Source organism: Tursiops truncatus, chromosome 9 (genome assembly GCF_011762595.2).
Source record: "Tursiops truncatus isolate mTurTru1 chromosome 9, mTurTru1.mat.Y, whole genome shotgun sequence".
NCBI lineage: Eukaryota > Metazoa > Chordata > Mammalia > Artiodactyla > Delphinidae > Tursiops > Tursiops truncatus.
Window position 1 is genome coordinate 9,931,962 of NC_047042.1, and position 23,635 is coordinate 9,955,596.

The 23,635-nt window shown below is 39.8% G+C and overlaps 1 protein-coding gene across 13 annotated transcripts in view; it reads left to right on the forward strand.

Moving 5' to 3' along the window:
* The first annotated feature begins 2,456 nt into the window (after positions 1-2,456).
* COA1 (cytochrome c oxidase assembly factor 1) overlaps positions 2,457-23,635 on the forward strand; it is a 113,170-nt gene continuing 91,991 nt past the window's right edge. For 5 of the 13 annotated variants that reach the window (XR_012333846.1, XR_012333845.1, XR_012333843.1 and 2 more), the window contains exon 1: positions 2,457-2,791. Coding sequence is in view for 1 of the 13 variants with exons in the window: in XM_073809534.1 (XP_073665635.1) it covers positions 2,472-2,791 (320 nt within the window). In the remaining 12 variants the exon portion in view is untranslated. Of the gene's footprint in view, positions 2,792-11,640; positions 11,811-14,633; positions 14,741-19,074; positions 19,191-23,635 lie in introns of those variants that run through there. The other 8 variants (XR_012333850.1, XR_012333849.1, XR_012333848.1 and 5 more) reach the window with 7 other exon arrangements.

Here is a 23,635-nt window from a genome sequence, read left to right on the forward strand (position 1 = left end):
GACCCATGGGTTATTCAGAAATATGTTGTTTAATCTCAAAATACTTGGAGTTTTCCCAAATAGCTTTCTGATACTGATTTCTAATTTAATTATATTATGGTTAGATAACATACTGTGCATGATTTCAATCTATTTAAATTTATTGAAACTTGTTTTATGAACCAGCATAATAATGGGTATTCTGTACACATATAAAAGTGTATTTTGGTTTTTGTGAAGGGTTTTATAAACATCAATAGGTCAAGTTGTCACCCACTGTAATTGTTGATTTTTCTAATTCTTCTTTCAGTTTTTGTTTCATATATATCAAACCTCTGCTATAAGTTACATACAAGTTTAGGATTATTATATCTTCTTGATGATCTAACCTCTTTATCATTATAAAACATCCCTATTTTCAACAACCAGCGTATTTGAACTGATACAGCTTTATAACAAAACTACAGTAGATCCATGCAATTTCCCATAAAAAACATATAGAGCAAGCATAGACTTTGGATTAAAGGTGACATTTTGTTAGAGATTGCAAAGAACTTTTCCAGGTTTAAAACTGAGGGAATTACCATGGAATTTCTTATAAACAAACTAGTCAGGACTCAATTTCATGATGATAGTATGTAAGATAAGTAAGAAAGGACATTCATTCCAACCTAGCTAATGCTAATTTTATTAGTGTCTTTGTGGTAAATATTGTCTAGTTTGCACTTACTTTTATGACAAGATGTAATGGCCTGCTCAATTATTTTCTCAAAGTATCTGTGTCAAAATTTTCCCTGTTTTCTTTCAATAGCTGGATACTTCCTTAACATGCTAAGTGATAGGTACCTCAGTCCCCACAACTAGCTACATACGTAGTGGGAAAATTCTAGCAATATCCCATTAAAGGTAGGAATAAGACAAGGAAGCTCACTGTCTTCACTATTATTAAATATTTTTACTGGAAATACTAGCTAATGCAATTAGATATGAGAAATTAGAGGTAGAAAATTTGGAAAGGATTAGGTAAAACTATAACCATTTCAATGATATGATTGCAATCCTAGAAAATCTAAAAGAATCAACTCCAAACAGTAAGGCATCGTAGTAATAACTAACATTTTTGAGCACTAACATTACCATCTCTATTTTAACTCATTTAATCATCATACTATCTATCAGAAAACGATAAGAAAATGTATTAGATATCCCTAGAAGAAGTTCAGAAGGAGGGTGAGTTCCAGGTTTGGAATGATAGTCCATCACTTCATGCAGTGGTCCTCAGCATCAGCTTTATTCCCTTGGGGCTGCCAAATGGCTGCCAGTGTCAGTGTTGGGCTAGAAGTTTCCATGTCAAGAGGAGAATGTGTTGGAAACTTTCTCATAAGCATGAATCAATACCATATCAATACCATAGATAGTACATGTATATAATCTAGTTTTCTAATGCAGATGTGTGAGCAAGAATTTGAAAACCACTGCCTTGGACTAAACTTGGTTAGTCTGGTTATGGAACACATCAAATTTAGGTGACTCACCAATTGTGAGACTCATTGATTTGTGGAGGAAAGGTACTTGTGAGATAGGCTGGAAACTGGGACCCTTTACTGGAGTGCTTGGTCTCATTTTCTGGAGCAATAGAATACAAAGAAACTATAAGGGACGAAAAATAACTGCACACATGTGCAGTTGGGGCAATTATGAACAATAAGATACAAAAAGTCCACAAACCAACTGCCACTTCTGAGGTGCTGTGAGCAGAAGAAGGGTACTGCACATGATCCCTGCACACAGCACCACCAAAGGGGTGGGCAGACCATCTAAACGATGCCTCCTGCCCAGCCCATGGACCTGGCCTCCTTGTTACCCCATTTAAAGACCCAAACAGCTCATTCTGCTGCACCTGTTTCTTGTTTTCACTCCTTCCTGCTGCAGCAGGAGCCCCACAAAGCCTTGCCTAGAATTCTCCTCTGGCCTCTACCAATTTCTACTGATTAAAGAGTCTAAGGGCCTGGGTCGTAGGTTAACACTCCAAGCTTGACATTGAAAAAGTGAAGGATGACGTTATTACTAGTGACGATAGCAATGGAATGATCAAGATGAAAACAATAATAACTAGCATTTATTGAGCACTTACAAAGTGCCAGACTATTCTGAGCGCTTTACATCCTCAGGACAAATCTATTAGGTAAATACTACTAATTAATCCATTTTACTAGTAAACTCCATGCGAACAGAGAACATTAGTTTTTTTTTTTCTCAGCAATGCATTACCTGGAGCACAGTAATAATTTAATAAATATTTAATGAATAAAAAAATGAGTATTGCCAAATTTCTCAGCCGAATAGGGCAAGATGAACTTTAATGCCAGAGCCGGGGTCATATGGCCCGGGGTTTTGCATACTTGGAGGTGAACCAAAGCACCAGATCCCTGCGAGGGACAACACGAAACAGCGATTTAAATTTCCTCGGCAACCGCTGCTGGACTGAATTTATGTTGCAGGCTAACGGGGCGCAGAAAACAAAAAACGGAGATTTGAGGAGACAAACCTCCTCCCGGCTGGCGTACGAGCTTCCGAGAAGCCTGGCCGCTAAGTTAATTTCAGCGCGGGACCCGGCACTGGGGGGATCCGCACTCCTCCAGCTACACTCGCGTCCCGACTCTCTAGCCGCGCGAGGAGGCTACGCCGGAAGTCTCGACTGCTCCTCGAGGAATGTGGCCACCCGCCGGCTTTTACCCCACCCACTCCCCACGCCCCACGTCCGGAAGGAGTCGTCACGCTTGCCGCGGCGTGGTACTTCTACGGAGGACAGGTTAGCGTCCCCGCGGGAGATAGAGTCGGGTCCCTCTCACCCCAGAAGCTTTTGTTCCCGTAGTCCTGAAGGCCGCGTTTGCACGCCGGGTGGGCTGCTGCAGGGGGAGCCCCTCAGGGGCCACCTTGCTGTCGTCGCCGGGTCGCCACCTCCCGCAACAGCGTGGTTGGCGCCTGGGGGCCCGTGGTGGGCTTAGCGCCTCGGGATGCTACAAGGTTACCCTCCTCCGCTCCCCTTTGTAGCTAACGGTGGCCTAGCCCTGTGGTCCTTGCTGAGCGTTCCCAGGAGCACATTTGTGAAGAGGTGGGGTCCTGTCGAAGAGGTGGAACGGGGCATTTTGTCGGTGGTCCCAAGTTACAACAGTGTGAGGAGGACCTTGCCCAGATGATTGTAGAAAGGAATTTTCTGGCTCGGTGGTCTTAATAGTGTTTGTCTCGTCACATTTGAGCTCCATACAGGGGCTGACGATAGAAGTGATTTTCAGTGTAAGTGATTTTCAGGTGTTTGTGTACGTGTGTGTGATAGTCTGTGCCTGTGTGTGTGTGTGTGAGAGAGAGAGAGAGAGAGAGAGAGAGAGGGAGGGGGGAGAGAGCACGAGCGCTCGGTAGCTGTGTGTAATTTTAAAAATCCATAAATATATTTTGCTTCTCCTGGTCTCTTCCCCTAATTCCTCCTTACTCTCACCTGAGGGGTGTTTCTCTACTTCACCTTTGGATAGCAGTAGCAATTCTCTACCTAGGCTTTACACATTTAAAACACAGATCTGACCGTGTTAATCCTCTGCTTAAAATCTTCCCATTGTTTCAGGATAATACAAATTCCCTAGGCTGGCTTCAAGAGCCTTCAAGGTCTTGATTCTGCTGAGTTTTTCAGCCTCATCTCCTTTCATGGAAGCACACACACTGTTTGTCCCCTGTCATGCCAGCCTGCAGTAGTTTCATCTCTTTGGCTATGACAAGGTTTTATAATGGTTTACCCACATTTGGTAATTTATTTTTTCCATTCAGTCAAGATTTATTGAATTACTGATATTGCGGGCACTGTTTTAGGAGCTGGGGATATAATGTGGAAAAAAACCCCAACCCAATCTGTAGTCCTTTTGAAAAATAACAGCTTGACTAAGATATAGTTCACACCATAGAATTATAAAATACACATAAATTTTTAGTGCACTCACAAAGTTGTGCAACCAACACCCCAATCAATTTAAAAACATTTTCATCACTTCCAAAAGAAGCCCTGTACCCATTAGCAGGCTCTCCTGATTTCCTCCTTACCCCACCCTACTCGTAGACCTAAGGAACTATTCATCTACTGAGTATGTATTCAGCTATTCTGGACAAATCATATAAATGAAATCATAAAGTATGTGACGTTTTTTGATTGTCTTTCACTTAACATTCATGTTCATCCATGTTGTAGCATGTATCAGCACTTCATTCCTTTTTATTGCTAGATAATATTTCATTGTATGGCTATACCACGATTTATTTATCCATTGGTCAGTTGATGGACATTTGGGTTGTTTTGGCTCTTACAAATAATGTTACTGTGAACATTCATGTACAAGTTTTTGTGTGAATGTCATGATTTCATTTCTCTTGGGTATATACCTAAGAGTAGAATTGCTGGGTTGTATGGTAATTCTACGTTTAACATTTTGCGGAAATGCCAGACTTTTTTAAAGCAGCTGCACCATCTTATATTCCTGTAAGCGGTGTATGAAGGTTCTAATTTCTTCCCATCCTTGCCAACAATTGTCATTATCTGCTTTCTTTTTTTTTTTTTCTTAAATTCTAGCCATCCTAGTGGGTGTGAAGTGGTATCTCATTGTGGTTTTGATTTGTAGTTCCCTGATGCCTAATGACAGTTAAGCATCTTTTCATGTGCTATTGGCCATTTGTATATCTTCTTTGGAGAAATGTCTATGCATATTCTTTGCCCATTTAAAAATTTGGCTGTTTGCTTTTTATCATTGAATTGTAAGAGTTCTTTATATATTCTAGGTCCAAGTCCCTTATCAGATATATGACAGTTATGTGGATTATGCTGTAGTTCCTGTAAATGGAAAACACATGAGGTTAATTTTTACTCTTCCTAGAGACCATGTTATAGATGTGCGGAGTAATTTAGAGTGAATTACTATGTGTGAAATACTGGGCCCAGGAAAACTGATGGGAAGAACCTGTGAGCAGCATTTTAAGATTTGAAAAATGCAGCAAGTGGAAACAGTTTATATAATTTTCCCATTCCCTACTGAGTTTTGTCTTTTCCTTATTGATTTGTACGAGTTCTTTGTGTAGAGATATTAACCTATTGACTGTTAGATATGGGGCAGATATTTTCAGTCTATTTGCTTGTAAACTTTGTTTTTGTATCTTTTATTATGCTAAAGCTTTACGTTTTTGTATAGTCAAAGACTGTCCGTCTTTTCCTTTAAAAGGCTTCTGGGGTACTGATGTAGTTTGGGATATCCTATTAAATGATGGGAGTTACAGAAACCGACACAGTAGTTCCCTGGCTAGTGTGACATCTGAGTCCATGGTACTGTATTTAACTTTACAGGCAGGCCTTATTTTATTGTGCTTCATTCTGTTGTGCTTCGCAGTTACTGTGCTTTTTACAAATGGAAGGTCCCTGGCAAACGTGCATCGAGCAAGTCTTGGTGCCATTTTTCCAACAGCGTTTGCTCACTTGGTGTTTCTGTGTCACATTGTGGTCATTCTCACAACATTTCAAACTTTTTCATTATTATTTGTTATGGTGATCTGTCATCAGTGATCCTTGATGTTACCATTGTAATTGTTTTGGGGTGCTGTGAACCGTGCCCATATAAGACAGTGAACTTAAATGAGAAATGTTATGTGTGTTGTGACTGCTCCACCAATTGACCGTTACCCCGTTTCTCCCTCTCCTTGGGCTTCCCTATTCCCTGAGACACAACAATATTGAAATTAGGCTAATAACCCTGCATTGGCCTTTAAGTGTTCAAGTGAAAACAAGTGTTGCACTTCTCTCACTTTAAGTCAAAAGCTAGAAATGACAAGCTGGTGAGGAAGGCGTGTCAAAAGCCTAGATAGGCTGAAAGCTAGGCTTCTTGCACAAAACGGTTAGCCAAGTTGCGAATGCAAAGGAGAAGTTCTTGAAGGAGATGAAAAGTGCTACTCCAGTGAACACACAAATGATGAGAAAGCGAAACAGCCTTATTGCTGATATGGAGAAAGTTTTAGTGGTCTGGATAGAAGATCTAGCCAACCACAGAACTCTCTTAAATCAAAGCCTAAATTCAGAGCAAGGCCCTAACTCTCCTCAATTCTGTGAAGGCTGAGAGAGGTGAGGAAGCTGCAGAAAAGTTTGAAGCCAGCAGAGGTTGGTTCATGAGGTTTAAGGAAAGAAGCCGTCTCCATAACAAAAGTGCAAGGTGAAGCAACAAGTGCTGATGTAGAAGCTGTAGCAAGTTATCCAGAAAATCTAGCTAAGGTAATTAATGAAGGTAGCTACACTAAACAGTGGATTTTCAACGTAGATGAAACAGCCTTATGTTGGAAGAAGATGCCATCCAGGACTTTTATAGTTAGAAATCAATGCTTGGCCTCAAAGGACAGGCTGACTCTGTTAGGGGCTAATGCAGCTGGTGACTTTCGGTTAAAGCCAGTGCTCATTTACCATTCCGAAAATCCTAGGGCCCTTAAGAATTATGCTAAATCTACTCTGCCTGTGCTCTTTAAGTGGAACAACAAAGCCTGGATGACATCACATCTGTTTACAATATGCTTTACTGGCTGTTTTAAGCCCACTGTTGAGACCTACTGCTCAGAATAAAAGAGTCCTTTCAAAGTACTGCGGCTCATTGACAATGCACCTGGCCACCCAAGAGCTCTGATGGAGATGTACAATGAGATTAATGTGGTTGTCATGCCTGTTAACTGTTCTGCAGCATATGGATCAAGGGGTAATTTCGACTCTCAAGTCTTACTATTTAAGAAATACATTTTGTAAGGGTAGAGCTGCCAGAGATAGTGATTCCTCTGATGGACCTGGGTGAAGTCAATTGAAAACCTTCTGGAAAGGATTCACCATTTTACTTGCCATTAAGAACATTGATGATTTATAGGAAGAGGTAAAAATATTAACAGGAATTTGGAAGAAGTTGATTCCAAACCTCATGGATAACCTTGAGGGGTTCAAGACTTCAGTGGAGGATATAACTACAGATGTGGTGTAAAGAGCAAGAGAGCTAGAATTAGAAGTGGAGCCTAAAGATGTGAGTGAACTGCTGTGATCTCAGAATAAAACTTTAGTGGATGAGGAGTTGCTTCTTATGGATGAGCAAAGAAAGTGGTTTCTTGAGATGGAATCCACTCCTGGTGAAGATGCTGTGAAGATTGTTGAAATGATAACAAAAGATTTAGAATATTACATAGACTTAGTTGATAAATCAGTGGCAGGGTTTGAGAGGATTGACTCCAGTTTCGAAAGAAGTTCTCCTGTGGGTAAAATGCTGTCGAACAGCATTGCCTGCTGTAGAGATCATTTGGGAACGGAAGAGTGAATCGATGCGGCGGACTTCATTGTTGTCTTGTTTTAAGAAATGGCCACGGCCACCCCAGCCTTCAGCATCCACCACCCTGATCAGTCAGCAGCCACCAACACCAAGGCAACACCCTCCACCAGCACGAAGATTACAACCGTCTGAAAGCTCACATGGTGGTTAGCATTTTAAGTATTTTAAAGTTATGTACATTGGCTGTTTTTAAGATACGATGCTATTGCACACTTAATAGACTGCAGTATAGTATAAACATAACTTTTTTTTTTTTTTTTTTTGCGGTACGCGGGCCTCTCACTGTTGTGGCCTCTCCCTTTGCAGAGCACAGGCTCCGGACGCGCAGGTTCAGCGGCCATGGCTCACGGGCCTAGGTGCTCCGCGGCATGTGGGATCTTCCCGGACCGGGGCACGAACCCGCGTTCCCTGCATCTGCAGGCGGACTCTCAACCACTGCGCCACCAGGGAAGCCGTAAACATAACTTTTATAGGCACTGGGAAACCAAAAAATTTGTGTGACTCCCTGTATTGCAATATTCGCTTTGTTGTTGTGTTCTGGAGCCGAACCCACAGTATCTCCAGGGTGTGCCTATAGAGCATTCACTGTTTCGGACACTTGTGCCTCCCTCTCTCTCTGCCTTGAAAAATATGCTAAAATCTGCTTCAGCTTTATTGGTTCATTTAATTTTCTATTTCAAACGGACTCCTGGAAGTTACTTCCTTATTCTCCTCGTCATGTTTAGTCTACTGCATTAGATTTGTGAGAGCTGTATTGTACAGTTGGTCATCAAATAGTAGGTACTTATTACATGCCAGCAGAAGTTTATTTGAAGATTTTATGTGTGCAGAGCTTGAATGTAACTGCTGGTTCTGTATTGATTGGGGCATGCTGGGAACAGTAGTTTTATAAAATCCTGTCAACGTTATTTTAGTGTTTGTTTTTCTCCTTTCATTGGTTTAAAGGTAGTAGTAATTCAGGTATTTTTAGGGTCTCTGAACATTTTGAGTAACTGAGGAGAGCTGTATACTGTAGCTCCTTAGAAAATTTTCATTTCTATTTCACATGCAATATCTAGGGCTTCATTGTTTCCCTATGGCCTGATTTGTTAGGAGGACTCTGTGTTTCTTGCTCTAGTGTTTGTTTTTTTTTAAATTGTGGTAAAATGTACAGAACATGAAACTTAGCATTCTAACCATTTTAAGTGTACAATTCATTGACATTAAGTACATTCACGTTGTTGTGCAACTGTCACCACCATCCTCTCCAGAACTTTCATTTTCCTAAACCGAAACCCTGTATACCTGTTAAATAATAACTCCCCGTTCCCCCCTCTCTCCAGCCCCTTGTAACCACCATTCTACCTTTTGCCTCTGGAATCATAAAATATTTGTCCTTTTGTGTCTGATTTATTTCATTTTGTATAATGTCTTTAAGGTTCATCCATATTGTAGCGTATTGCAGAATTTTCTTCCTTTTTAAGGGTAAATAATATTCCATTGTATGCATATATCATATTTTGTTTATCCATTCATTAGTTCATAGACATTTGGGTTGTTTACATCTTTTGGCTATTATGACTAGTGCTTCTATGAACATTGGTACAGTTATCTCTTTGAGCTCTTTTGAGTGTGTACCGTAAGTGGAATTGCTGGGTCATAGGGTAATTCTCTGTTTAATATTTTGAGGAACATTCATATGCTTCAGTGTTTTTTGTCATTCACATAAAATATGAGATTTAAATAAAATGTGTAACTTAGGCAAGTATTAATTACCACATTTACCTTTCTAAAACTATAAATTCAAAGAGCCATCTCCTAGTTGAAGGGATGTAGGGGTTTTTGTCTTAGGACTTGGAGATCTTGGAGTTTTAAAATTATGTACTAGAGTTCAAATTAAATAACAGGTTTATCTGGGTAGGTTCCCAAATCCTAAACTTCTTTATGATCTAAGCTCCTCGTTTTTTTTGTTTTGTTAACTCTGTGTATTCAGTCTTTTTGGGCAAATTACTCATCATGGCAGATGGTAAGATGGAGGTGAGTTCGCATACTTGTTGCAAAGTTCTGGATTGTTCTGTCACCCTTCTGCTGCTTTAGTTGGATACTCTGGCAGTTACTCAGGTATGATGTGAATACTGCTGTTTCTGACAAGCAAGTTCACCTCCGCCGGTGCAAAGGTATCCATGTCATTAACTAGTGAAGGATGGGAAATGGCCACTATTATTCTGTTGCTACTGTACAAGCATTTTTTCAACGATTCCCCTGATGTTGGAAGTGTAAGTTGTTTTGGGTACGAGGATCCCTCTCAGTAACTGGCCTCCCTGAGATAAATGGGGAAGTGTAGATAGACAGCAGTATAACTCAACCAGATCTTAGAAAACTAAGATCTCATGCCTGCCAGACCCTCCCTCTTCCCCTTCCCCTCATTTGCAACATCTTTCATAAACTCCTGTTTAGTATTTCCTCATCACTGTTACAGCCCACACCCCATGATAAACAGCAAGCGTATTATCAGGAGAGATGGAAGGAACAAATATGTTAATGTGACTTTTGCTCTCAGTTTGGGTCCATTTGTCATCTGGGCTCTCACCTGATCATCCATCTTGTGGGCTCTTGGCACCTTATGGCATTTGGCATCTACAGATGCACTAGAAAGGTCCCCAAATGCATTTGGATGCTCCAGACTCTTGGAACTTGAATATAACTTGGATTTGTATGTGATTTCCCTAGCGTCCGGCAAATACCAAGCTACATAGATGCTGAGTACCCGCCTTGGCCTGTTTATGCCTCAGCTCTTTGAGTAAGACAAAACACAATCCCATAAAAATGCCTTTGTAAGACTTTTTTTTTGAGGTTACCAGACAAAGGTGAATATTAATTCCTAGTTTTTGGTAATAGATTGTTACCTTTCATTAGACTTTTCGATACTAGGGACAAAGTGATTTACTTCTAGTGTATGTCAGTAGCCTTTAGAAACACTTCCAGGTCCATATTTAAATATTTCAACATGCTTATGTTAGATTAGGACCTTTCAAATTTTATTTGGGCCACAGGCCTTTGGTCTATAAATGGCAAAACTGCTGAATTTTATGTGAATACTTTTGCATTTTAACTTTATGATTTTTTCTCCTTTCTATAAACATATGGCACTATTTTTATTCTCTTAGTCTGCATCTGTCTTTTAAAAATTATCATATAGTAAAATTGACTGTTTCACCTTTTGGTTTAGTTCTGTGAATTTTTATTTTTTTAATAAATTTATTTTACTTTAGTTTTGCCTGTGTTGGGTCTTCGCGGCTGCACGCAGGCTTTTAGTTGCGGCGAGCGGGGGCTACTCTTCGTTGTGGTGCACAGGCTTCTCATTGCGGTGGCTTCTCTTGTTGCGGAGCACGGGCTCTAGGCGCGTGGGCTTCAGTAGTTGTGGCACGTGGGCTCAGTAGTTGTGGCTCGTGGGCTGTAGAGCACAGGCTCAGTAGTTGTGGCTCACGGGCTTAGTTGCTTGGCCGCATGTGGGATCTTCCTGGATCAGGGCTTGAACCTGTGTCCCCTGCGTTGGCAGATGGATTCTTAACCACTGTGCCACCAGGAAGCCCCTTAGTTCTGTAAATTTTAATACATGTATAGATTTGTGTAACGGCAACTATAACCAAGGTATACCTCACCTCAAAAACTACCGTGTGCTATCTCTTCACCATCACCTTTCCCTCACCCAGGTAGGCAAAACCAAAAAAGTAAATGTCATTTTGTGCTTTTTATTTAGGGAAACAGTAAGGTTGTGTCCCTTTTTCTTTCTCTTTACCAGTGATTTTTATCCAAATGTGATGGGGCTAAAAAGGATAAAATAAACATAATTCCTTTTCATTTTCTTTCAGAAACTTGCAGACTTTCTCACAAACTTGATTAGGAATAAAAACATTTTCCTCGTGATTCCTTCCAGAAGGTGGCAGTGTTGTGCTATAATAGGACGTAAAGATCGTCTGCAGGAAAATATCAATAATTAAGTTTTTACTTCAGGAAAACAGGACAGTTAATTAAGAATTAACATTTAACTCTGGAATCTGTTTTCTTTGGATCAGTTCCAAAGTCTGTCTTATTTCTAGCAAAGCAGTCTGTGGATAAAATCATCCTTTAATTCTTTCATATTTGTTTTCAAATAGTTTTAAATGTTTGCAGAGGTAGGAGTTAACTTTGAGGTTAACCTTTGTGGCAAGAATAACTCCAGTGTTATGGATGAATCTGTGAGTCACAGAATCAGTCGTATCAGTGAGACCTCAGGTGTTTTATATTTCAGCCTTCTCTGTCACAGGTAGGAACCCCATCTGTAACATCCCTCACAGCTGGTGGCATTGATTAATCAGCAGATGGAGCAGATGCAGAAGAAACAGATTTTGATTGCCAGCATCCTGAGTTTGAAGCTTTAATGGAGATACTCAGTGAGAAATGATGAAGTGGAGCTTGTGAGACATTCACACTTAGGTGACTCACAGGTTTTCAAACCTAATCCACTCGAAAAGGGATTCCCTTTCTCCTTACACTTCCATCAGTTTACATCTGACAGTATATACTTCCCTGGGCACTGGGTCCACCATTTATCCAGATGCTCATGCAGGGTACTTGGGATCGTCTTTAAGACCTCTCAGCATTCTCTTATTTCTGCCTCTCAGGTAGAATTTCTCAAACCTGGTTACTTCATCTCTACCTCTGTCATCCTAGTCCACACAACCTTTCTCTCTCACCTGGATATTGCTTTCTAATTGGTATGCCCAAATGTGTTAATACTTTATTTTTCACACAAAAGATATTCTAAAAAATATAAAATCTGATCACGTCAAACTCCTGCTTGAAACTCTTCTATGGTTTGCCTTTATACTTAGAATAAACCTGAAATATTTAACTTGATCCACAACAGTCCTCCCTTCCAGCCCCACCCCCTGATCTGGCCTCTCTGCTTACTGCTACAGCCTCACATCATGCCAGTTCCCTTGTTCACTGTGCTCCGTCCTCTCTTTATTCCTTGATTGGAGGAGGGGAGGAGAATAGAACAGGGAGACCTGTTTTTAAGCCAACATGCATTTTAGGTAAAGAAATGATGGCTTAGTAATTAAAGTTTGTGGCTCATGGGGACATTTTCATAGCAATCAAGAACTCATCGCTTTGTCACTTTTCAACACCTCAACATAAATCTAGGGATAAATGCACATCTCAGTTCAGATTCTGTGTGGGAAAAAAAATTTATATTCTGACTAAGAAAAGGAAATTTAGGACCAGGCAGCCATTACCTGTTATATTCCAAGTGTGGCTAATCCTTTGTATTTGAGAGCTTTCACTCAGTGTGTCTAAAATGACTCTATTTTTGTAATTTCATCCTTCTAGCGTTTAATTATGCATTCTTTGTTTTTCACGTGTGTGAGTCTTGCCTCAGCAACCAGTTGGACCACACCACCATCTGGGGCTTAGATGCTATTGGTGGCATCCCGAATAAGTGATAGTTGTGCAGCCTGTTCTTGAGTTTCTTGCTTCCCAGGGCAGTTCATTCCTTTTTGGGATAGTTTTGTCTGTTAAGAAGTCCTTCCCTATCTTGTACCAGATCTCTGGTTTGCAGTTTTCCCACACTGGTTCTAGCTTTCCTTGGAGGCATAGAGAACAAGCCTAACTTCTCTTCCGCCATTAGCTCTTTAGCTGTTGAAGTAGCTGTTGTAGCTCCCAGCATATTCCCCTTGATAAACCTTCTCAGCTTCTTCAAGTATTTCTCAGTGTTTTCACTCTTCTGGGCACTTTCTACTGACTGTCTTCTAGTTTAGTGTTTGAAAGTGTGTTTTGAGACTATCTGCAACACAGTCACTTAAGATACTTGTTAAAAATGAAGATTCCTGTTGGATTCAGATGGTAGATTGACTTCTGATCTTGCTCCCTATTGAAACCCCACTAAAACTAGTAAAGATCCAAAGGACAGAACGTTAGGAAAGGAGATAAGAACAATACAATTTGAAAAACTGAAAAGCCCAAGCAAGAGTGAATGGAAATTTATCTCGACCCCCAAGAATCATGACCCGTAAATTGGCAGAAGGAAAAACTGAAACTAATTATATTTACCCTGTAAATCCTCAAGAAGCTCAAGAACTGGGCAGTGCCAGGTATTCCTGGAAATTGGGATACGAGGGAGATAAAATTAGGAAGACTGGGTGAATATTGCTGATTAGTAACTCCCAATGGATGCTGTTCACCTTGGGACAGATGCTAAGGCTCAAAGCAATGATCTCTGGATAGAGTAGCATTTCCTTACGGGAAGGCATTCCTAGAATTTCTCAGGAAATTTTATGTTTATTCGAATCTCAAATCCTGAGGAAAGTCATTTAAAAAGTCAGGAAAATAAAAAAGGATTTAAAAATTTCCCAAGAATTAAAGCTTAACATATTATTGGATACCATTGGTTCTGAGAGTTCCACTGGCATCAAGTGGAAAGCAAGAAAGGGCATGCTGACACTGAGTAGAAAGTGAAGGTCTAGGAACTGAGACAGAAACATCTGGGAGAAAAGCATCATGGTTTAATCAGTTGGTCTTACTCATAGTTGTTGCCATCTTATAAATATGTTTTCATGCTCTACCTGCTGCTAACAGGTATTCTTACAAGTAAAATAAGTTTATATGCATTATAAATCCTATGAGTGGTGTCCCAAGAAATAACAAATTTGGGAGCAAAATAAATCTGTAAACTTGCAGTTACAATATAATGTTCTGTGTAGTACTGTTAACCTTGCTATGAGATCTCAATGTTGTATATATAAATATTACCCAATAATGTTTGTTGGTGTTTTCAAGTTCAGCATATTCACCGATAGACTGTGGGTTTTTTTTTTTTTTGGAAATAACAGAGGAATTGAAAAGAAGGTTTGAAAGTTTTTGTGGAATACTCCAATATGAAATGAGAACTTAATCTAAAAGCTGAAATAGTAAAAGCAATATTTCAAAGCAAAACCAAAACCAGAGTAAGCAGCCAAAATAGTTTGTTGTAAAAAAAAAAAAAAATAGTTTATATGAAGCAATGTGTACCCTAACACTCAACTTGAGGGATGCTTTTTGATACACTCTGAATTTGACCAATGTCAACACAAATGAATGAAATTTTTCTGCATCTGGAATATTTGTTATGAAAGACTATTGAACAGCACATGATTAAAAAATTTCATTTTTAGAATGATAACTTCTAAATATTTATAGTACTTCAACTTTTACAAGTATTTTTATTTGGGATTTATTTTGTATTAATGTTTCTTTTGTAAGGTCTTTTTTTCCCCTCAGATTTCTTGAGGTATAATCGATGTATAACATGTAAGTTTAAGATGTACAACGTTAAGATGCCATTTGTAGCAACATGGATGGACCTGGAGATTGTCATATTAAGTGAAGTAAGTCAGACAGAGAAAGACAAATACCATATGATATCACTTATATGTGGAATCTAAAAAAAAAAGTGATACAAATGAACTTATCTATAAAACGGACTCTCAGAGTTAGAGAATGAACTTATGGTTACTGGGGAGAAGGGTGGCGGGGGGAGGTATAGAATAGATTGGGAGTTTGGGATTGACAGGTACACACTGCTTTATTTAAAATAGATAACCAACAAGGACTCACTGTATAGCACAGGGAACTCTGCTTAATATTCTGTAATAACCTAAATGGGAAAAGAATTTGAAAAAGGATTGTTACATGTATATGTATAACTGAATCCCTTTGCTGTACTCCTGAAACTAGCACAACATTGTTAACTATACTCCAAAATAAAAAAAAGATGTACAACGTGATGATTTGGAACACGTGTATTTCGAAATGATTGCTACAGTAGGGTTAGTTAATACCTCTGTCACCTCACATAATTACCATTTGTGTGGGCGTGTGGTGAGAACATTTAAGATCTACTCTTTTAGCAACTTTAAAGTATATGACACAGTATTGACTGTAGTCACTATGCTGTACGTTAGATCCCCAGAATTTATTCATCTTATAATTGGAAATTTGTACCTCTTGGCCAGTATCTTCTCATTTCCCCAATCCCCAGCCCCTGGCAAACACCATTCTCTGTTTCTATGAGTTTGGCTTTATAGGTTCCACATATAAGTGATACCATACAGTAAATGTTTTTCTCTAACTCATTTCAACAAATAGTGCTCTCAAGGTCCGTTGATGTCCCAAATAGAATTTCCTTCATTTTTTTTTAATGACTGAATAATATTCTAGTGTATGTGTATATATCTGGGGTTTTTTTGGCGGTACGCGGGCCTCTCACTGTTGTGGCCTCTCCATTGTGGAGCACCGGCTCTGGACGCGCAGGCTCAGCGGCCATGGCTCACGGGCCCAGCCGCTCCGCGGCATGTGGGATCTTCCCGGACCGGGGCACGAACCCGTGTCCCCTGCATCGGCAGGCGGACTCCCAACCACTGCGCCACCAGGGAAGCCCTATATATCCGTTTTTTATCCATTCATCTATCAGTAGATATTTCGGTTATTTCCATGTCCTCAGTATTGTGAATAATGCTGTAATGAACATGGGAGTATGGGTATCTCTTGACACAGTGATTTCATTTCCTTTGGAAGTATACCCAGAAGTGGGATTGCTGAATCATATGGCAGTTTTATTTTTAATTTTTTGAGGAATCTCAACACTGTTTTCCATAGTGCTCTGCCGATTTACGTTACTACCCAAAATACACAAGGGTTCCCTTTTCCACATTCTTATCAACACTTACCTCTTGATTTTTGATCATACCCTTTCTATGATACCTCATTGAGGCTTTGATTTGCATTTCCCTGATATTTAGTGATGTTGAGTATCTTTTTATGTACTTGTTGGCCATTTGTATGTCTTTGGAAAAATGTCTATTCAGGTCCTCTGCTCACTTTTTAATCAGATTATTTGCTTTTTACTGTTGAGTTGTATGAGTTCCTTATGTTAACTCTTATGAAATACGTGATTTGCAAATATTTTATCCTGTAGATCACTTTTTCATTTTGTTGATTCTTTTGCTGTGCAACAGTTGTTTTTATTTTAAATTTTCTTTATTTTTGGCTGTATTGGGTCTTCATTGTTGCACGTGGGCTTTCTCTAGTCGAGGTGACTGGGAGCTACTCTTCGTTGTGGTGCACGGCCTTCTCTTTGCAGTGGCTTCTCTTGTTGTGGAGCACAGGCTCTAGGTGCACGAGCTTCAGTGGTTGTGGCACACGGGCTTGGTAGTTGCGGCATGTGGGCCCTAGAGAACGCGGACTTCAGTAGTTGTGCATGGTCTCAGTAGTTGTGGTGCACGGGCTCTAGGGCACACTGGCTTCAGTGATTGTGGTGTGTGGGCTCAGTAGTTGTGACTCATGGGCTCTAGAATGCATGCTCAGTAGTTGTGGTGCATGGGTTTAGTTGCTCCATGGCATGTGGGATCTTCACAGACCAGGATCAAACCTGTGTCCCCTGCATTGGCAGGTGGATTCTTAACCATTACACCACCAGGGAAGTCCCAAAGCTTTTTAGTTTGATGTAGTCCTATTTGTTGATTTTTCCTTTTGGTGTCATATCTAAAAAAATCATTACCAAGGAAATGTCAGAGATCTTTTAATCTTATTTTCTTCTAGCAGTTTTATGGTTTAAGGTCTTACATTTAAGTCTTCAGTATTCCATTTTTGAGTTCATTTTTGTGAGTAGTGTAAGAGAGGGTTTTGCTTTTTTTCTTTTGCATGTAAATATCCAGTTTTCCCAGCAATATTTAATGAAGAGACTGTCCTTTCCCTATTGAGTATTCTTGACTCCCTTGTCAAATATTGGTTGACCACATATGCATGGTATGGTTTTTGTTTCTAGGAACTTGTCCATTACATCTAGGTTATCCCAGTTTGTTGGCATACAATTGTTTTATAGTAGTCTCTTCTGATCGTTTGTATTTGTGGTATCAGATGTAATGTCTCCTCTTTCACTTCTGATTTTGTTTGAGTCTTCTTTTTTCTGGCTAAAGGATTTTGAATTTTGTTTATCAAAAACCAGCTCTTAGTTTTGTTGATTTTTCTGTTATTTTTCTGGTCTCAATTTTACTTATTACTGCTCTCATCATTGTTATTGCTTCCCTTCTGCTAACTTTGGGCTTAGTTTGATCTTCTCTTTCTAGTTTCCTGAGGTGTAAGTTCAGGTGATTTATTTGAGATCTTTCTTTTTCTTAATATAGGCATTTAGAGCTATAAACTTCCCTCTTAAAACTGCATTTGTTGCATCCCATGCATTTTGGTATGTTGTGTTTTCTTTTTCATTTGTTTCAAGATTTTTAAAATTTTCTTTTTGATTCCTCCTTTAATCCATTGGTTGTTCAGGGATGTGTTGTTTAATTTTCACACATTTTTGAATTTTCCAGTTTTCCTCCTGTTAATGATTTTAGTTCCATACCATCTAGGTCAGAAAAAGGTACCTGGTATGATTTCAGGTTTTTAAATTTGCTAAATAAGACTTGTTTTGTTGACTGCATGTATTCTCTGAGTTGGAGTATGTTTTGTGTATGCTTGGGAATGTGTATTCTGCTGCTTTGGGGGTGGGATGTTCTATATACTGGTTTTCTGTCTTGGTGATCTATCCATTTAAGTGGGGCGCCAAAGTCCCCTACTGTTATTGCACTGTTGTCTTTCTCCCTTTGTATGTGCTTAAGATATGTAGTTGCTCCATTGTTAGATGTACATACACACACAAACACACATATCGTTGCTCTATCCTCTTGGTGAATTGACCCCTTTGTCATTATATAGTAATAATCTTTGTCTCTTTTTTCAACTTTTGGGATAAAGTCAGTCTTCTCTGAAATAAATACAGCTACTTGTGCTCTCTTTTGGTTTCCATTTGTGTGGACTATCCCTTCTGTCCCTTCATTTTGAGACTATGTGTGTACCTAAAGCTGAAGTTTGTCTCTTATATGCGTCACACAGTTGGGTCTTGTTTTTTATTTGTGCAGCCACTGTGCACCTTTTGATTGGAAAATTTAATCCATTTACATTAAGTAATTATTGATAGGTAGGGACTTATTAATGCTGTCTTACTGTTTTCTGGCTGTTTTCTAGTTTCCTTGTTCCTATCTTCTCCTGCTGTCTTCCTTTGTAAATTGATGATTTTCCATAGCTTGATTCCCTTCTCTTTATCTTTTCTTTACCTACTGCAGGGTTTTCTTCCTTTGTTAATATTAGGCTTATATACAACATCTGTAGATACAACAGTTCATTTTACGCTGTTAACAGTTTAACTTTGAATACATACAAAAATGACCAGTTTATCTCTCCATCATTTATGTTTTTGATGTCAGAATTTATAACTAGTTTACAAGTAACTGATGGTAGCTATAGTTATTTTTCATACTTTTGCCCTTTATATAGGGAGTTAAGTGGTTAAAACACCAACATATTACAGTATTAAAATATTCTGGGGCTTCCCTGGTGGCGCAGTGGTTGAGAGTCCGCCTGCCGATGCAGGGGACACGGGTTCGTGCCCCGGTCCGGGAAGATCCCACATGCCGCGGAGCGGCTGGGCCCGTGAGCCATGGCCGCTGAGCCTGCGCGTCCGGAGCCTGTGCGTCCGGAGCCTGTGCTCTGCAACGGGAGAGGCCACAACAGTGAGAGGCCCGCGTATAGAGAAAAAAAAAAAAAAATTCTGAATTTGGTTATATACTTACTTTACTAGTCTGTTGTATATTTTCATGTTACTAATTAGCATCCTTTAATTTCAGCTTGTAGAACTCCTTTCAGCAGTTTTTGTAAGGCAGGTATGGTGGTGATGAACTCCAGCTTTTGTTTGCCTGGGAGCATCTTAATCTTTCTTTCATTTCTGAAGGACAACTTTGCCAGGTAATTTTGTTTGTTTGTTTTTAATTTTTGGCTGTGTTGGGTCTTCGTTGCTTTGTGCAGGCTTTCTCTAGTTGCGGCGAGCGGGGGCTACTCTTCGTTGCGGTGCATGGGCTTCTCATTGCAGTGGCTTCCCTTGTTGTGGAGCATAGGCTCTAGGTGCATGGGCTTCAGTAGTTGTGGCTCGCGGGCTCTAGAGCACAGGCTCAGTAGTTGTGGCGCACTGGCTTAGTTGCTCCGCGGCATGTGAGATCTTCCTGGACCAGGGATCGAACCCGTGTCCCCTGCATTGGCAGGTGGATTCTTAACCGCTGCGCCACCAGGGAAGTCCCTGCCAGGTAATATTCTTGATGGGAAGTTTTTTTTTCTTCCAGTACTTGTACTTGGGGTATATCTTACCCCCTATCCTGGCCTGTAGGTTTCTGTTGAGAAATCCACTGATTTTTTTATGGGAATTCCCTCATAAGTGAGGATTTTTTTTCCTCTTACTGCTTTTAAAATTCTTTGTCTTTGAATTTTAGACAGTTTTAAAATGTGTTTTGGAGAAAGACATTTAGGATTGAATCTTTTTGGGGAACTGTGAGTTTCATGAACTTGGACGTCCAAATCTCTCCTCAGATTTGTGAAATTCTCAGGCATTATTTCTTTAAATAAGCTTTCTGCCCTTTCTCCCTCTTTTCCCCTTCTGGGACTGCAGTAGTACATAGATTATTTCTCCTAATGGTGTCCCATAGTTCATATAGGCTTTCCTTATTCTTTTACATTCTTTTTCTGTGTTCTTCTCTGAATGGATAATTTAAACAGTCCTGCCTTCTACTTCACAGATTCATTCTGCTTGATTCATTTTTTTGATGTTCTCTGTTGTATTTTTCATTTCATTCATTGTATTCTTCAGCTCCAGAATTTGTTTGGTTCTTTTTAATTTCTGTCATTCTATTAAACTTGTCTTCTTTTAAAAAAAGGTTTGTTTCCTGATTTTATTGAATTGTCTTTCTGTGTTTTCTTGTAGCTCCCTGAACTTCCTTAAAACAACTACTTTGAATTCTTATTGTGTAAATTGCTGTTCTCCATTTCTTTGGGTTTGGCTACTAGAAAATATTGTTTCTTTTGTATTGTTACGTTTTCTTGAGTTTTCATATTCCTTGAAATCTTGCATTGTGTCTTCACATTTGAAGAAGCAGTCACCTCCTCCAGTCTTTACTGAGTGGCTTTTAGAAAGAAATACCTTCTGTCACCCATTAGGGATTCTGAGGCTTTCTCATACCTCTTCTATGCGTACACTTGCTCCACATTCCTTGGACTCTCTTGTGGCAGAATTCTTAAGCTTGTATGCCTTCTCTTTGTCCTACAAAGCTCAGTGGGTGCTGACAGCCTCCCTTTTGCTTTCCCTAGGCCAGAGCTCAATGTTCAAGTTTGTGGTTTCTCCTAAATTGGCTTTCTAGGCATGCTCACTAGCCATCTGCAAAGGCTTGCTCTTGCTGCCATGGGGAGCATTCAGGGAGCTGTCTGTGGGTGGGAGGGTTTATGGGTGAGGCATGTGGGGTGCTGGGGGTGCCCAGGAGCCAGTTGTGGGGATGCACTGGAGAGGCATTCCCAGCAGCTCATGGGCAGACCTATAATAGAGTCCACAAAGTGGTTAGTATGATCTCTGTCACTTTGAGGTGTTCACTACTGACCCCTGGCAGTTTTTCTCTTAGCCGCCCACTGCCCTGAGCTCACAACTCAGTATTCTGGATGGGGCCAGAGAAATGGGCCTCATTGGCAGCGTCCCACACAGCTGGTGAAGCCGAGCACTCACATGTTCTCATGTTCCCCTGCAGGAGAAATCACTGGGCAAGAAGGGCTCTCTTGGCACTGAGCCCTGCCCCCTTGTGGGAGAGATGGTATGTTAAGTCAAACATTTCCTCTTACCCTCCTCACAGGGTAGTTTTGGTCTTTTTTGTTTCAACGGTGTGCTGGAACATCTCTCCTGGACTCCTGGATTTCTACAAAGGCTCTTTTGTCTGTGGGTGGTTATCATAATTGGTGTTCTTTGGGGAGATGACAGTAGAAAACTCCTGTTCTGCCGTTGTGACGATATCACTCTCTCCTAAAGTCTTTTATCATCCCGTGACTAATTCAGATAGAGATCATTTTTACATGTTTTTCTGATACATAATCTTGCCACAGTATATTGGTTCATAATAAGTGTGCGTGGATTTATTACTGGATTTTTTTAGAAACAGAAAACCTTTGAAACTTTTATTATAACCTTATTGCAGAAAAATGATTCATTATGTATTTTTATGGTCACTCATTATTATTTAAAAAAACGTTATTTATTATAACCTTATTGCAGAAAAATGATTCATTATGTATTTTTATGGTCACTCATTTAAAAATAAGTGAAGTCTTATGAAAAATAGAGAATAACTTGTGATTTGGGAAAGTTCAGTTTCTTGTTTCCAAATCCCAAAGAATTTGGAAATAATATTGGGGAATAAAAGTCATAACTGTGATGGAAATAGAAGAATGAATGATTTATGCATACTGAATCTGGGGGCGTTGCCTCAGCCCCACTCCCACCCTCATCTCCATTTCTCTTCTAGGTTCATAGAATGCTGGTAGCCAATAGGCAATTGAAATGTTCTCAGGGGTTTCTAAGTAGCCCTGGAGAAAACACCTGACATGAATTTCTTTGAAGATCTAAATTACCAAGCCCCACCCACAAGTTCAATTATAAGCTTTTTAGTCCCCTGCTCTTAATCATAAGCAAACACCCAAGTATTACCAGTTATTTGAGGAAAGCCTCTTATATTGAAGATGGAAGATGGGAACTGAAACAAATAAACAGGGAAAAGCACTTGGAAGAAACTTTGCAAGGAGGAAAGAAAACTCTCCCCATTATTAATATAATACGAGAGATAAGAGATGAGGTGGAAGTAAAAAAAGGATTCTGTAAAAGGCATAATCAGACAACAAAGAAAAGAATTTAAAATATTATAGTAGAAATGAAATTTTAGGAGCACTGTAAGATAATGTTCAGGAAATCTCCCAAAAAGTAGAGTGAAAAGACACATGGAAAATAAAAGAGAGAACACTTAGCAAACTATTCCTGAATTTCAGTACCCATACCAAAAAGATCCAGATAAAAGAGGAGAAATGAGAAGGAGAAAATAATAAATAATTCAAGAAAGTTATCCAAAATTGAAGGTTAGAGTTTTCAGATTGAGTGTATCTACTGAGTGTCTGACCGAATAAGTGAAAATATACCCATGCTAAGATACATCATTAGGAAACTTCGAAACACTGGAAGGCAAAGAGATGATTCGAGAATGCAAAAAACACGTTATGTATAAAGAATTAGTATGCAAAAAACAGGTTATGTATAAAGGATAAGGAATCAGAATGGCTTTGGATTTTTATGCAGCAATCTGGAAATGAGAAAACAGTGGAGCAATGCCTTCAGAATTATGAAGGAAAATGATTTTGAACTTAGAAGTATGTACTCAGCCAAATTATGGCCAACTGGAATAAAGATATTTTCAGACATGCAAGGTCTGAAAATATTTACTTCTCTTGTCCCCTTTATTAAAAACTACTGGAGGGAATTCCCTGGCGGTCCAGTGATTAGGACTCTGCTTTCACTGCCGAGGGTGTGGGTTCGGTCCCTGCTTGGAGAACTAAGGTCCTGCAAGGCGTGTGGTACGGCCAAAAAAAAAAAAAAAAAGCTATTGGAGGATGAGAAATGAGAAACACCAATTGAGAGTAAATTAAGAAAAAGGAAGACAGTGGGGTATAGGAAACAGGAGATCCAAGAAGGAGGGAGATGAGGGGAATCCCCAGAGCTACTTTTAGGAGATTCCAAGGTGCTGGCTGTGTACTGTATATAGAGGGCAACCACTCCAGTTGGAGGGCTGTGAATCAGGACCTAGAAATGCAGAATTACCAAGGTGCTTGCTGTCACGGTTGTCTTTTTAACCTGAGGACAGAATACTCTGGTGAGCTTGATCCAGAATTTATCTGTTCTTAGCTTGTCTTGACTATGTACTATGGAAGTTCCAGCTTTCCCCTCATGCCCTGCAGTGTGACTCAGCTGAGGATACTTGTTTCACCTCTCAGATATATTCTGCTTTGACCTACTGCTAAGTTCTGGTGGGTGGCCATAGTAAGCTTAGAAACAAAAGATGAACAGAGCCTGCTCTCTCATCTGTATTTCTGTTTTAGGTTCAATGATACTAGCCTGCGTTACCCAGCTAGAAGGCTTGACTGTGGTTGACCTGTGTTTTCCAGGATTCATGTCTTTGCCTCATAACTTGGCCTCATAACTCATAACTTTTCCAGAGACGAATTCTCTTAGCTTTCTGGAAAGCTGAAACTGGACAGTGACACAGAGACTGTTCAGTTTATCTTTCCCTATCCTTCCTTACTGTCCTTCATCTATAGGGGTACCATGCCCTTGTGTATCT